The 15,220-nt window shown below is 46.1% G+C and overlaps 1 protein-coding gene across 2 annotated transcripts in view; it reads left to right on the top strand.

The window, feature by feature from the left end:
- Positions 1–300: 300 nt before the first annotated feature.
- The window catches only part of KCNG3 (potassium voltage-gated channel modifier subfamily G member 3), a 73,063-nt gene continuing 58,143 nt past the window's right edge, over positions 301–15,220 (top strand). Inside the window, exon 1 of one of the 2 annotated variants that reach the window (XM_007970814.3) lies at positions 301–1,421. In XM_007970814.3, the coding sequence (XP_007969005.1) occupies positions 790–1,421 (632 nt within the window). In that variant the 5' untranslated portion in view covers positions 301–789. Of the gene's footprint in view, positions 1,455–15,220 lie in introns of both variants that reach the window. The other variant, XM_007970813.3, reaches the window with a different exon arrangement.

Raw genomic sequence — 15,220 nt, 5'->3', positions numbered from 1 at the left:
GCATCCCGGCCGCTGGGCTCCCCGCTCCCCCGCCCTGCGGACCCCTCCCCGCCACTACGGGCGGGAGCGGAGGGGGAGGACGGCGTCACGAGGCCGGGAGCCCGAGGTCCAGGGCGGGGCGCCCGGGAATCCCAGCCCAAGCGAGCCGGGGAGGTGCGGGTGCGGGCGCGGGCGGGAAGCGGAGGGCGGCGCGGAGGGAGGTGAGCCGCGCGCGCGGAGCCGGCGGGCGAGGAGGAGGACTGCACAGAGGCCCCGCCCCCGCCGCCGCGAGCCGGCTCCTCGCCGCCTCCGAACCCGCTCACTTTGCCTCTTGCCTCTGGACGGCGGCGGGGCGGCCGCCGGATCCGCGGCCGCAGGGAGCGCGGGAGACGGGGAGCTATCCCGCCCCGGCGCCTCCATTCGGCGCCCGCACCCCTCTGGGGGTCGGCGCCGCGGCCTGGGAGAGGGCACCGCGGCCTCGGAGTGGGCAGCCCTCGGACGCGAGGGGCGGCGGCGCGGACACAGCCGCGTTTCCAGCCGGTGGGGCGCAGCGCTGGCGCCGGCGGGGACTCCCCGGCCACCCGCAGGTACCGCGGGGCGGAGGGCGCGCCGCTAGCAGCGCCGCCTGCGCTGCCAGAGACTCGAGCCCAGGGATCCCCGGGCCAGCGGAAGGCAGGAGCGGAGCCCCGAGGGAGCGCGGGCCCCGACGGCGGGCTCCCCCGTCGGCCACGGGCAGGCAGGTCCCGCGTGGCGGCTGTGGGGGGAGCTGCAGCGGGGCCCTCGGGCCGAAGGTCCGCCGGGCGGCCAGCCATGACCTTCGGGCGCAGCGGGGCGGCCTCGGTGGTGTTGAACGTGGGCGGCGCCCGGTACTCGCTGTCCCGGGAGCTGCTGAAGGACTTCCCGCTGCGCCGCGTGAGCCGGCTGCACGGCTGCCGCTCCGAGCGCGACGTGCTCGAGGTGTGCGACGACTACGACCGCGAGCGCAACGAATACTTCTTCGACCGGCACTCGGAGGCCTTCGGCTTCATCCTGCTCTACGTGCGCGGCCACGGCAAGTTGCGGTTCGCGCCACGGATGTGCGAGCTCTCCTTCTACAACGAGATGATCTACTGGGGCCTAGAGGGCGCGCACCTCGAGTACTGCTGCCAGCGCCGCCTCGACGACCGCATGTCCGACACCTATACCTTCTACTCAGCGGACGAGCCGGGCGTGCTGGGCCGCGACGAGGCGCGCCCCGGCGGGGCCGAAGCGGCTCCCTCCAGGCGCTGGCTGGAGCGCATGCGGCGGACCTTCGAGGAGCCCACGTCGTCGCTGGCCGCGCAGATCCTGGCCAGCGTGTCGGTGGTGTTCGTGATCGTGTCCATGGTTGTGCTGTGCGCCAGCACGTTGCCCGACTGGCGCAACGCAGCAGCCGACAACCGCAGCCTGGATGACCGGAGCAGGTACTCCGCCGGCCCTGGGAGGGAGCCCTCCGGGTAGGACGCACTGCTTCTCTGCCCGTCCCGTCCGTCCTGTCGCGTCTGTCCGTGCCGTCCGTCAGTCCCGTCTCCGTTCTGTCCGCCTCCGGGCGACCGAGCCAGCGGGGTGCGCGACCCAGCGAGGCCCCAGGCGCGGCCAACTACGGGACGGGTCGGTCCCCACTCCCACCGCGTTGTCGGGGCACCAGCGGGTTCTGGCCCGTGCACTAGACGCACCTCTTGAGGGCGAAATCCCCAGGCATGGGGAGGGGCGTGTAGAGATAGACAAACGTCCCCTCTTTGTAGTTTACTTTTGAGCAGAGAGCAACCTGCTAATTAGATTTTTCTGAACTTTTATTGTTAGGGTTCAACAATTAAGCCTTGAACTAAGCGCAGTTTTAATTATTTGCCAATTTTTGGTAGTGTTTGGAAAGATGAATTCTTGTTATGGTGAAATGTGCACTCTCCACACGTTCTATACACTCTGCCCCCGGCGTAGTATGTGCTGTAATGGAATTGTTATATTATAAAGGAGGTTAATTTACCGATAGACCCTCAATAATGAATGTCTGTGCCCTTTTCTCCCCCGCTTTCCTACAAAGTATGGAGTTAGCAAAACTCTTGTCCACCGTTTGGTATCAAAGATTCACACTGCGACTTTCAGAGGGTCTGTAGTATGGGAAGGGAGAAAACCATTACCTTGAGAGCAGAGAAAACTCTTAAACTGTCCTAAATCCAGAAAACAGTATTTGGGTGATTTTTTTTTTTTTTTACTTTACTAGGATGAATGGGAAAAGATTGCAGTCTTTTCTTAGACTGTCTTACCTTTCAATGGTGATAGCACTCTCCTGTTTTTAGTACAAGCGAGCATATTCGGTGGGAGGAATAAGCAGACTAAGGGTGGACTTTCAAAGAAGACCACCCTTGGGGCACAAAAGCCAAACTGCATGTTATAGTTTATCTGTTTGACACTGTCTTAAGATCCTCCTTCCATTCTCTTTAAATTTAAGGTTGTGCTCTGTCATCTTTTCCTGATGGGCAGGTACAAGTTCGGAATGGTGGTCTTGCTATTGCAGTGGATTACTTCTACATGATATTTTTCCCGTAGGGAGTAAGGATTTTTATACAAATCTAAGAAGTAAATAAAATTGTCTAGTACCACGGAGTCTATTATTTCTTCTTGACTTGAAATCCAAGATATATGCTTTGAAAGGAAATTCATTAGGAAATTCATTTTGTTTAGTGAATTAGGTTCTAACAGTTTTGAATTTACAGATAAGAATTACTTATTTGGTACTCCAACAATACAATGACATTAATTTATTTACCTAAATAAATGCCTTTTTTTTTTTTTTTAAGGAGGGCATTGGGAAAATGGACTTGAAATTTTTATTCTCTAGTAACTGTAGAATTCTAAGGTTAGTGAAGGTTTGAGCTACATTAGCAAAGGAAACAGGAGAATTGAATTATTATTAGTACAGATAAAGAGGGAGTTGACTGAGCCAGTATATGAGCAAAACCAGTAAAATACCTTAAATATAATCTTAGGGGGAGGGAGGGTGTTTTAGGAGAGGGAAAGGGCCATATGGAGATCATTAATGTAAAGCATTTGTAAAGAAATGAGAGAAATGGATAGTAATTTTAGGGAGAGAAACACAAGAAATAAAAAAGGGAAGACACAGAGATGGAAAAGAGGGAGACTGCAAAATAAGTGAAGGGAGAAAGGAAAAGTAATGCTTATTTGTGTATATGTATTTTATGTATGTGTATAATTATTCAAGTCAGAGCTGTTTCCTAGATACTTAGATATTTCAAGCAAAAGCATGTTTTTCTTGGCTTAATGGCCCAGTTTTAGCTTCACTCTCTGAGTTAAGGTATATGAAAACCAATATCTGCAATCCCAAACAGATAAACTGCAGAATGGCTGAATGAGGGTGCTGCTTATTACAGAGGAAGCTCCCTCTGCCCTCCAACAGAGAGGGCCCTTAAGCTGTCACTTTACGTATAGTCGCTAAAACCCTGCTTGCTTGTGGTTGCTGAAATTAGTCTTTCCAAAACATCATTATCATTATTTGACTATATTTCACATCTGCCAAATAAAGCCAAAACTTCTTTCTTGGCCTTCAAGGCTCTTTACAGTTTGATGACAACCTGCCGTTCTTGACTTACTCCGTCATAGTTTGCAAACATCTTTTGAGTATCTGCTATGTTCAAGGTACTGCTGGTGTTCCAAATATTGTAACTTTCTGTTGTAAAGAAAAACTGGTGTCAAGTTGGTGATGTAGGAATCAGAGGCACAATTGACTTCTGAGAGTTCAGTTGTTTGGAGAAGGCCTTCAAGGTGATGGAGGATGGAAACAAACCATGGTTGGAAGGTTGCAGAAGTTGTGCGCTGCCCAAACTAGCAGGGAGTGTCATTTATTTTATTTTATTTTATTTTTTGCATTTTTAGTAGAGATGGGCTTTCTCCATGTTGGTCAGGCTGGTCTCGAACTGCTGACCTCAGGTGATCCGCCTGGGTCGGCCTTCCAAAGTGCTGGGATTACAGGTGTGAGCCACCACACCTGGCCAGGGAGTGTCATTTATATAAATTCTAGTTAATGCAACCTGCACAACCATGTGCACCCTGCCTCGGAACAAAATAAAGAGATTTTTTTAGGATAAAAGGAACATCATGGGCATGAAACTTGTATATGATGTTTGTGGAAGCTTGAGTCCGGTGATGGAGTGAGAGGTGGATAGAGAGCAGATGATAGAAGGCCTTGAATTCCAGGGAGAATAATTTTATTTTACTGACAGTGGCTAGCCCTTGGCCAGTTTTGTGTTTGGGGTAAATGGGTTATGCATATAAAGTATTGCATGAGGTGCAAGTGTTCCGTGATTTGGAGAGAGGGAAGATTGTACACAAGAAGATGAGTTGGAAATCTTCCCAGAGTGAGGGGATGAGAGCTTGGATGGCTTTGTGGTGGTGGAGAAATGGAGAAACAAGAAGTCTGGAAAATACAAGGAGAGTCAAAGTTAATCCAGGGCATTGGAAGGACACAGGCATCAGGGACTGATGAAGTGGACTTCCCAGGAGTTAAGAGTATCGCCTGCCTCTTGCAGTCTTCATTTGTCCAGCCTGGCCTGCTTACTTGTTCCTGAGCCACACAAATGTCCCTTACTGTGCAATGCCTAGCTGCTGAAATTGGATTATTCATCAAGCCCAGTTCAGATTCTACTCCTCTCTTGAAGCGTTTACTGATTACCCTAGTAAATGTGATGTTGCCTCCTGAACTCCTTAAGGAATTGCTTATTTGTACTATTTATTTGGCATCTATGATATCCTTCTTAGCATGGTGGTTATACTTTCATATAAACATGTCCTAGCTCTTAAGCTAGATTAGATAAAAAGCCCTAGAAGGCAGGTAAATTATCTTGTACTGTTTCTCATTAAAACATCTTTTATTTTGTATTTTTGTTGATTGATTGAGAAGAGATCTAACTCTGTCACCCAGGCCAGAGTGCAGTGGTGCGATCATAGCCCACTGCAGCCTAGAACTCCTGGACTCAGGTGATTCTCCCACCTCAGTCTCCAGAGTAGCTGGGATCACAGGCATGAGCCACCATGCCCCGTGAATTAAGAACATTTTTTGTAGAGATGGGGTCTTACAGGCCAGGCGCGGTGACTCACTCCTGTAATCTCAGCACTTTGGGAGGCCGAGGTGGGTGGATCACAAGGTCAGGAGTTCGAGATGGGGTCTTACTGTGTTGCCCAGACCTGTCTTAAACTCCTGGCTTCAAGCAATCCTGCCACCTTGGCCTCCCAAAATGTTGGGATTACAGGTGTGAGCCACTGTGCCCAGCTGAAATATTAGGAAATAATTCTTAGTACTTGCCAGAGTTGTCATTTCTCCTCCATTTCTCCACTACCACAAAAATTGCTATTCAGGAACCATAAGTGTCTATTGTATATATAACATTTCAAAACATAACTTTCCAGAACTATATCTTCTATTTTATAGTTTAAAATGCTGTTTGGTATCTGGGTGTGGTGGCTCACGCCTGTAATCCCAGCACTTTGGGAGGCCGAGGCAGGTGGATCACCTGAGGTCGGGAGTTCAAGACCAGCCTGACCAACATGGAGAAAAACCCTGTGTCTACTAAAAATACAAAATTAGCTGGGGTAGTGGCGCATGCCTGTAATCCCAGCTGTCCAGGAGGCTGCGGCAGGAGGATTGCTTGAACTAGGGAGGCGGAGATTGTGGTGAGCTGAGATTGCACCATTGCACTCCAGCCTGGGCAAAAAGAGTGAAACTCCATCTCAAAAATAAAATAAAATGAAATAGAATAAAATAGAATATAGAATATAGAATAGAATAGAATAGAACAGAACTGTTTGGGGCCGGGCATGGTGGCTCACACCTGTAATCCCAGCATTTTGGGAGGCCGAGGCAGGTGGATCACCTGAGGTCAGGAGTTCAAGGCCAACCTGGCCAACGTGGTGAAACCCCGTCTCTACAAAAATACAAAAATTAGCTGGGCGTGATGGCAGGTGTCTGTAATCCCAGCTACTTGGGAGGCTGAGGTGGGAGAATCGCTTGAACCTGGGAGGGGGAGCTTACAGTAAGCCGAGATGGCACCATTGCACTCCAGCCTGGGGGACAGAGAGACTCTGTCTCAAAAAAAAAAAAAAAAAAAAGCTGTTTGGGGTCAAGCAGTGGGCTTTAGTTGCCAGAACTCTCAGTTGAAGCAGACAGAATCCTGTGCTAGAGTAAGAAAAAGGTCTATCAGGCCGAGATCAGTGGCTCACCTGTGTAATTCCAGCTCTTTGGGAGGCCGAGCTTGGCAGGGGGATCACCTGAGGTCAGGAGTTCAAGACCAGCCTGGCCAACATGGTGAAACCCCATCTCTACTAAAAATGCAAAAATTAGCCAAGTGTGGTGGTGGGTGCCTGTAATTGCAGCTACTCGGGAGACTGAGGGAGGAGAATCGCTTGCATCAGGGAGGGAGAGGTTGCAGCGAGCCGAGATCACGCCACTGCACTCCAGCCTGGGCGATAAAGTGAGACTCAGTCTCAAAAAAAAAAAAAAAAGAAAAGAAAAAGAAAAAGGTCTATCAGGAAACAGCCTATAGTCCCAGCTACTCCAGAGACTGAGGTGGGAGGATCATCTGAGCCCAGGAGTTGAAGGCTGCAGTGAACTGTGATTGCACAACTGCACTCCAGCCTAGGCAGCAGGGACACCCTGTCTCAAAACAAAACAACAATAAAAAAATCAAGGAACTTAATGGTACTTAATGGTATCAAGTACTTAATGGTACAAAAGGAATAAAGATAAGAATATGGTTTACTTTTATGAACCTCTGAAATTTTGGCACAGTGCACAATCTGAAGTTTGGAAGAAATCTTAGGTCTTCCAAATCAATAATTTATAACTTTTTATGTATGAGGATAATCCTTTTAAATTGATTTGTTTAGATCGTTAATAATCATATAAGAATGGTTCAAAATCTAAAAGCTACAAAGCTAAGCCTTTCTCCATTTTCCCAGCCATTCAGTTCTTTTCCCTAGATGTAACCAAAGTTACTAGTTTTTGGTTTGTCATTTCAGAGACATTTTATATATATGTAAGCACATTATATATATTTACAAAAGCCAGAAATCCAGTGTAATACACACTGTCCTGAAACTGCTTTTTAACTAACAATGTGTCATGGAGATCATTCCATGTGAGTCTATAAAGAGCTCCCTGATTCTGCAGCTTCATAATATTCTACTTTAGAGATGGCCCATAGTCACTATGCATTTATGTCATTTCTTGTCTATGGGAAATGTGGCAGTGATTATCCTGTTCATATATATTTTATTTCTTTTATGCGGGTATATCCATAGGATACATTCCAGAAAGTTAAATCATTGGGTCAAAGGAGATATGCACTTGTAATTTTCTTTTTCTTTTCTTTTTTTTTTTTTTGAAACGGAGACTCGCTCTGTCGCCTGGGCTGGAGTGCAGTGGCCGGATCTCAGCTCACTGCAAGCTCCGCCTCACAGGTTTTCGCTGCCTTAGCCTCCGGAGTAGCTGGGACTACAGGCGCCCGCCTAGTTTTTTGTATTTTTTTAGTAGAGACGGGGTTTCACCATGTTAGCCAGGATGGTCTCGATCTCCTGACCTCGTGATCCGCCCGTCTCGGCCTCCCAAAGTGCTGGGATTACAGGCTTGAGCCACCGCGCCGGGCCAACTTGTAATTTTCATAGATAATTCCAAACTACTCTCCAAAAAGATTGTACTCTATCAATTTATACTCCCACCAACAATATAGGAGAGAGCATGTTTCTGCATACTCTTACAAAGTGTTTGATCTTTACTATGCTGAAAACTGAAAAATGGTATCCAGTAGTTTTAATTTGTTTTATTTTGAGCAAGATTTTGTATCTTTACATATATTGAGGAGTCATTTATCTTGCTTTTAAAAGTAAGATATTTATACCTTTTTCTCATTTTGTCAATGACTTTCTTAGTTTAAAGATTAAAAAAAATATTAAGGTTGCAGTGAGGTGAGCTAATGCCACTGCACTCCAGCCTGAGTGACAGCGCAAGACTCCATCTCAAAAAAAAAAAAAAAAAAAAAAAAAAGAAATTAGCTCTTTTTATGATGTGAGTTGCAAATACTTTGTTTTCTAATTTAGGACCCCATTAAAAGAAAACTGCAATTGCCTAAAACATAGTAGCTGCACTTTTACTATCTATTTGTTGAGAAAAAATGCATAATGATTAAAAAAAAAATTGTGAGCCGGACGTGGTGGCTCATGCCTATAATCCCAGCACTTTGGGAGGCTGAGGCAGGCGGATCATGAGGTCAGGAGATCGAGACCATCCTGGCTAACATGGTGAAACCCCATCTCTATAAAAAATATAAAAAATTAGCCAGGCATGGTGGCGGGCACCTGTAGTCCTATGTACTCGGGAGGCTGAGGCAGGAGAATGGTGTGAACCTGGGAAGCGGAGCTTGCAGTGAGCAGAGATCATGCCACTGCACTCCAACCTGGGCAACAGAGCGAGACTCCATCAAAAAAAAAAAAAAAAAAAGCCTGCACTCAGGCTGGAGTGCAGTGGCACAATCTCAGCTCACTGCATCCTCTGCCTCCTGGGTTCAAGTGATTCTCCTGCCTCAGCCTCCCAACTAGCTGGGATTACAGGCGTCCACCACCACACCTGGCTAATTTTTGTGTTTTTAGTAGAGATGGGGTTTCACCATATTGGCCAGGCCAGTCTCAAACTCCTGACCTCGTGATCCACCTGCCTCAGCCTCCCAGGAGTGCTGGGATTACGGGAGTGAGCCCCCGTGCCCGACCAATAATTGTGAATTCTAACCATTCATCAACTCTTGAGCTCCTGTGATCATGCCAGGTGCTGTGCCATACACTATGGGCACAGAGGTTCCTACAAAGGGTTCCTGCTGTCTTGGAGCTGGGCAGTTAGTGGTGATAGTAGCAGACAGCACAGTAAGCAAATAAGAAGAATTTCAGATTGTGAAAGGTGATGTGAGTTGAGTCCTGAGTGTAAGAAAGAGGCAGCCTTGGGAAGAGGGAAGGGAGTGTTCTGGGCAGAGGGAGCAGCTAATGCAAAGATGCCACTGAGATGGCAATGGACTGGGCTTGTCTACTGGACAGAAGGAAGGCCCATGTGGGCTATAGTTTGTTCTAAGGGTAGATGAAGTTGGAAGGCAATGCGGCCTATCAGGCAGGGCCTATGTGCCATGGGAAGGAGTTTGGATTTTCTTCCAAGTGTGACAGGGAGGCCTTTGGAAGGTTTTAAGCAGAGGAAAACTATGATACGTGTTTTAAAAACACCACTGGGTAGAGAATGAAGGGAGGGTCAACAGCAGATGTGGAGAGACCTGGCAGCTGAGAGCAAGTGGACCTTGATCTAAGGGAATAGCAGTGGATACAGTGAGAAGTGACTGGATTCAGGTGAATTATGTGGATGTTATTGTCATTAATGACAGCTCACCTCCCAGGACTAGGAGAGTGTGTGAGGTATTTATTGTGTGAAGCTGTGCTAGGGCCTATAGGCATTGGGGTCCCTCTTGCTTGACTACTTTGACTCACACACAATAAGCCTGAATCCAGTTCTTTTTCTACAGGATCTGCTTCCCATTTGGGGATATTGTGGGGAGGAGACTCTGGAAGAGGGATCTCCAGCATGTTGGTGGGAGAAGGATCGTAGACGTCTTTCCTTACTTACAACTGAGTTTAGTCCTCATTGAGAGGACTGTCTCAGCTGTTAAAGATAATAGTGAACACATTCACAATCTCCCTTGATAAACTAGATTTTTCAGGCAGTTTGCCTTCTAGTAACATCTGAGTATTATTCTGACACTGCCAAGGAGATTAATGTACTTTTTGGCATTTTAACATATAGACAAGTTGTTTTTTAAAATGACTAAGCATTTGCTGGGCATGGTGGCTCACGCCTGTAATCCCAGCACTCTGGGAGGCCGAGGTGGGTGGATCACGAGGTCAGGAGATCAAGACCATCCTGGCTAACACGGTGAAACCCCATCTCTGCTAAAAATACAAAAACAAAATTTGGCGGGTGCCTGTAGTCCCAGCTTCTCGGGAGGCTGAGGCGGGAGAATGGTGTGAACCCAGGAGGTGGAGCTTGCAGTGAGCGGAGATTGCACCACTACACTCCAGCCTGGGTGACAGATCGAGACTCCGAGACTCCGTCTCAAAACAAACAAACAAACAAAAAGATGCTCTTTGCTGGCTGCCTTTGAAAAGTTGTGACTTCTGAAAGGTCAGTTATAAAGTAGTGGTCCCTTTTATTTTTGGGTCCCTTTTGCCTAGATTTTGTCCCCTCAGTCAGTCTCAGCTGAAGTGTTCTTGTTTGAGATTTAAAGCTCTTTAGCAGGCAAAGTCTTGCTGTAATTTTGATCTGCTCTTTAGAAATTTTTTTCTGAAAGTTGCTTCATGTTGGAATTTGATCTTTAATTGGTATTGCTTTGTGTTGTAGTGGTGAGAATTTGAGGAGATTTTAAAAATGTTAAAATTTCTTGTAGTGTTATTTTAATCTTCAGTTAAAAAAAATTAAATGATCAAAGTGAAACACCAGGTGATGGAAATTTAAATTTCAATTATATTATTTCGATCGCCTTTCAGTTCAATACTGTATAAATCCAATAGGTTTTAAGTGTTTAAAAATAAAAAGTAATATTTGAAACTGAAGATGAAAGTCTTAGTGCTTTTACTGTGCAGATAAGGTGGATATTTTCAGAAGTCAGTAATTACTAGATCTCTGATAGGATTCAACATAACCCAGAACCTAAGTTAAATTCTGTTCTTTCACAGTAGACTGTTTCTTTTAATGTGTACAGGCTGCTGCCAATTTTAGAATTCAGTGGAAACTTTCTTTTGTCAGTGCCCTTTCTCTAACAAAAGTGCTTTTTTTTTTTCCCTACTTTTTGGTAAGCAAGTTATTTTCAACATTATTCTTTTTATATTTGTAAAATTAAAACTGTCTTCATTGGAAAAAAAAAAGTGTTAAAATGTGAAAAGTTAACTTGCCCCATCTCTTCAATCCCATCACCCAGTTTCTGGGTATTCTTTGAGAAACTTTCCATTAACATATTAACATATATACACATGTGCATGTACACACACACACACAAACACATGCAAGTATATACAATTACATATAGGTACACATACAGATTTTCTCTTTTATTGTTTATTTATTCAGACGGAGTCTTGCTCTGTTGCCAGGCTGGAGTGCAGTGGCACGACCTCGGCTCACTGCAACCTCTGCCTCCTGGGTTCAAGCGATTCTCCTGCCTCAGCCTCCCGAGTAGCTGGGACTATAGGCGTGCACCACCATGTCCAGCTAATTTTTGTATTTTTAGTAGAGACGGAGTTTCACTATGTTGGCCAGGCTGGTCTCAAACTCCTGACCTCAGGTGATCCACCTGCCTCGGCCTGCCAAAATGCTAGGATTACAGGCGTGAGCCACAGCGCCCAGTCAGATTTTCTCTTTTAAATATGTAATTGGGATTGTTCTATGATCTTGTTCACCAATTGGCCTTTTTTACTTAATGATACATTTTGAAACTCTTTTCATGCCAGGAGCGGAGGCTTAGGCCTGTAGTCCTAGCACTTTGGGACGCCTGAGGCGAGAGGATCACTTGAGCTCAGGGGTTCGAGACCAGCCTGGGCAACATGGCAAAATCCCATCTCTACAAAATTTAGCCGGGTGTGGTGACGTGCTCCTGTAATCCCAGCTACTCAGGAGTCTGAGGTAGGAGGATCACTTGAGTCCAGAAGGTTGAGGCTGCAGTGAGCCGTGATAATAGCAGTGCTCTTCAGCTTGGGTGACAGAGCAAGACCCTGTCTCAAAAAGAAAGAAAGAAAAGAAACTATTTTCATATTAGTTCTTATCGATCTCCCCCATTCTTTAAATATTTGTATGGGACTCCATTGCATAGATGGGCCATAATTCATTTAATAAATGTCTCTTCTGATGATAATAGTAATGATTGTAACAGTCAATATTTATTGACTACTGACATGTGTTTTGTCATCTAAGTCTCATTACAGTCCTATGAAGTAGTGCTGTTACCCAGTTTTATGCCTGAGATTTAGGTAGTGTATCCAATACGTCCAGACTCACATAGTGGGTCAGTGGCGCCCTGGGCTCTGTTTCCCATGCCCCCACCTACTCTGCTGAGAAATGTTTAGTTTGATACTAATTTTTCAAAAGGGCAAACATTGGCGCAGAGCACAATCTTTTCCATATATCCTTGCAAATTGGTGTGAGTATGTATTTAGGCTAAATTCCAAAGTGGAAAATAGCTGAGTTAAAAGGATTGTGCTTTGAACATTTTTTGATAGATACTGCCAAATTTCCCTCTAAAATATGAAAGTCAGAACTATTCTTTATTAATAATAATAACCATCATCATATGCAGTTAGTAATGAATAGGATCCTATATTAATTAATAACACATTTAATAGCACATTTAATAGCAAACATCTGGAAATAACATAATTAAAAAATAGAACAGCTGTTTTTTTATTTTAATTTTTTTCGAGACAGGGTCTTGCTCTGTCACCTAGGCTGGAGTGCAGTGGTACGATCTCCTCTCACTGCAATCTCTGCCTCCCTGGCTCTGGTGATCCTCCCACCTTAGCCTCCCAAGTAGCTGGGACTACAGGCACACAACACCATGCCCGGCTAATTTTTGTATTTTTTGTAGAGATGGGATCTTGCTGTGTTGCCCGGGCTGGTCTTGAACTCCTAGACTTGAGTGATCCATGTACCTCCATCTCCCAAAGTGTTGGGATTACAGGTGTGAGCCACTGCGCCTGGCCTAGAATAGCTTTATTGAGATACAATTCACATACCATAAGTGGTTTTTGGGATATTTTTACCGGATTGTGCAACCATCACCACGCACAGTGTTTTTTTTCTTTTTTTTTTTTTTTGAGATGGAGTCTCGCTCGGTTGCCCAGGCTAGAGTGCAGTGGTGTAATCTTGGCTCACTGCAACCTCAGCCTCCTGGGTTCAAGCGATTCTTGTGCCTCAGCCTCCCGAGTAGCTGGGATTACAGGCGTGTGCCACCATGCCCAGACCCAGCTAATTTTTGTATTTTTAGTAGAGACAGGATTTCACCATGTTGCCTAGGCTGGTCTCAACCTCCTGACCTCGTGATCCACCTACCTTGGCCTCCCAAGGATTACAGGTGTGAACCACTGCACATGGCCTACTGCCTGGCTAATTTTAACATTTCTTTTGTAGAGACAGGGTCTCTCTGTGTTTCCATTCTAGTCTTGAACTCCTGGCCTCAAGCAGTTCTCCTGCCTTGGCCTCCCAAAGTGTTGGGATTATAGGCATGAACCACTAAGCCCGATCTGTAGGTTCTATTATTAAAAATCAATTGCAAGTTGGTTTTATGGCTCCCTATTCATGTATTCATTAAATTCAACAAACATTTATTGAGCAACAACTATGTATTTAGGACTGTTCTAGGTGTTGGGGATATAGCAGTGAATAAAACGAAGTCCTTGCTTTCAAGGACCACCTATTCTAATATGTCTGTAACACTGTAGTCCCAGCTGTTTGGGAGGCTGAGGCAGGAAGTTTGTTTGAGTCCAGGAGTTTGAAGCCAGCCTGGGCAACATAGTGAGATCCCATCTCTAAAGAAAAAACACAGTGTAATTTATCTTTCATGGGATTAGAAAAAAACAACAACAACAAGAAAAACCAAGGGTGATAAGTGTTATGAAGTAATAGGTCAGAATAAGGGGTGTGCAGAGTGTAAGTGTGTGCCATGATTAGGAAAGGCCTCTGTCATAGGTGATGCCTGAATAAGGTCCTGGAGGGATACAGGAGGCACCTGGGAAGATAGCTGGGTGAGAGAGTTTTAAGCATAGAGAAGAGGAAGTACAAACCAATCCCCAAGGCGGACTTGTCTTTGGTCAATTGGAGCAACAGGAAGGAAACCGAGAGAGGTGAGAATGGTGGGGAATTGGGGGGGAAGGCAGGGGCGTGTAGCTCATGAAGCGCCTTATAGATGCACCGACTAAAAGGATTTAGGTTTGTTTTCTTTTTGCCATTTGGTAAGGATTTTGGATTTACATCTGAATGTGGGTTTTGAGGAGAAGAGAGAATTTGGCTTCATTTTAAAAGATCACTTTGGTCTGCGCGTGGAGTGTAGACTCCAGGGTCCTGCAAGGGCGGAGCCAGTGAGGCCAGTTAGGACTGCAGTTAAGAGATGCAGGGTAGGTTTCTTGGCTAGCTCACAAAGCCTCTGGTACTGGTGTTTGGTTTCTCCTGGATGGTCAAGGACTTCCTTGAGTCCTGGGTTCGGGCAGCTAAACGTCCTGTTGGTCCAGGCTGTGGTGTCAGGGTTTCCCTTTTTCTGGGTAAAGATATTGTTATAATCAGCCAAGTGAGCCTTGGCCTCATGGTATGACAAGGGTCTCTACTCATCCCCCACACACTTTGTTGCAGGACTAGTGGGAGTCTGGAGCTGGGGTGGGCAGACTATAACCTGCGGACGAACTCACGCCCACTGCCTGGTTTTTGTGCAGCCCCTGAAGTATGAAATAATAGATTTTGGAGGGGTGCGGTGGCTCATGCCTGAAATCCCAGCACTTTGGGAGGCTGAGGCGGGCAGATCACCTGAGGTCAGGAGTTCGAGACCAGCCTGGCCAACATGGCAAAGCCCTGTCTCTACTAAAAATACAAAAATTAGCCGGGCGTGGTGGTGCATGCCTGTAATCCCAGCTACTAGGGAGACTGAGGCACAAGAATTGCTTGAACCCAGGCGGAAGCTGCAGTGGGCCAAGATCACGCCACTGCACTCTAGCCTGGGCAACAGAGCAAGACTCCATCTCAAAGAAAAAAAAGAGGATTTTACTTTTTTTTTTTTTTTTTTAAGACGGGGTCTCAATATGCTGCTTACGCTCGTCTTGAACTCGAGCTTAAAGGCTCTTCCTGTCTCAGCCTTACGAGTAGTTATGGTTTTTACATTTTGTAACTGTTGAAAAAAAATTGAAAGACTATTTTGTGACTTGTGAACATTACATGACATTCAAATTTTAGTGTCCATAAATAAAGTTTTATTGGAACACAGCCATACTCATTCTTTTACATATTGTTTATGGCAGCTTTCCTACTACTTTGGCAGAGGTGGGTAGTTGCAATAGAAACTGTATGGCCTGAAAAGTCTAAAACATTTACTATCTGGCCCTTTATAGGAAACATTTGCCAACCCCTGGTTTAGAACGGTGGTGCCGCCCAGGC

This window comes from Chlorocebus sabaeus, chromosome 14 (genome assembly GCF_047675955.1).
Source record: "Chlorocebus sabaeus isolate Y175 chromosome 14, mChlSab1.0.hap1, whole genome shotgun sequence".
Classification (NCBI taxonomy): Eukaryota; Metazoa; Chordata; class Mammalia; order Primates; family Cercopithecidae; genus Chlorocebus; species Chlorocebus sabaeus.
The sequence above is the reverse complement of the archived record's forward strand: the minus strand, read 5'-3'. Positions and strand labels throughout refer to the sequence as shown.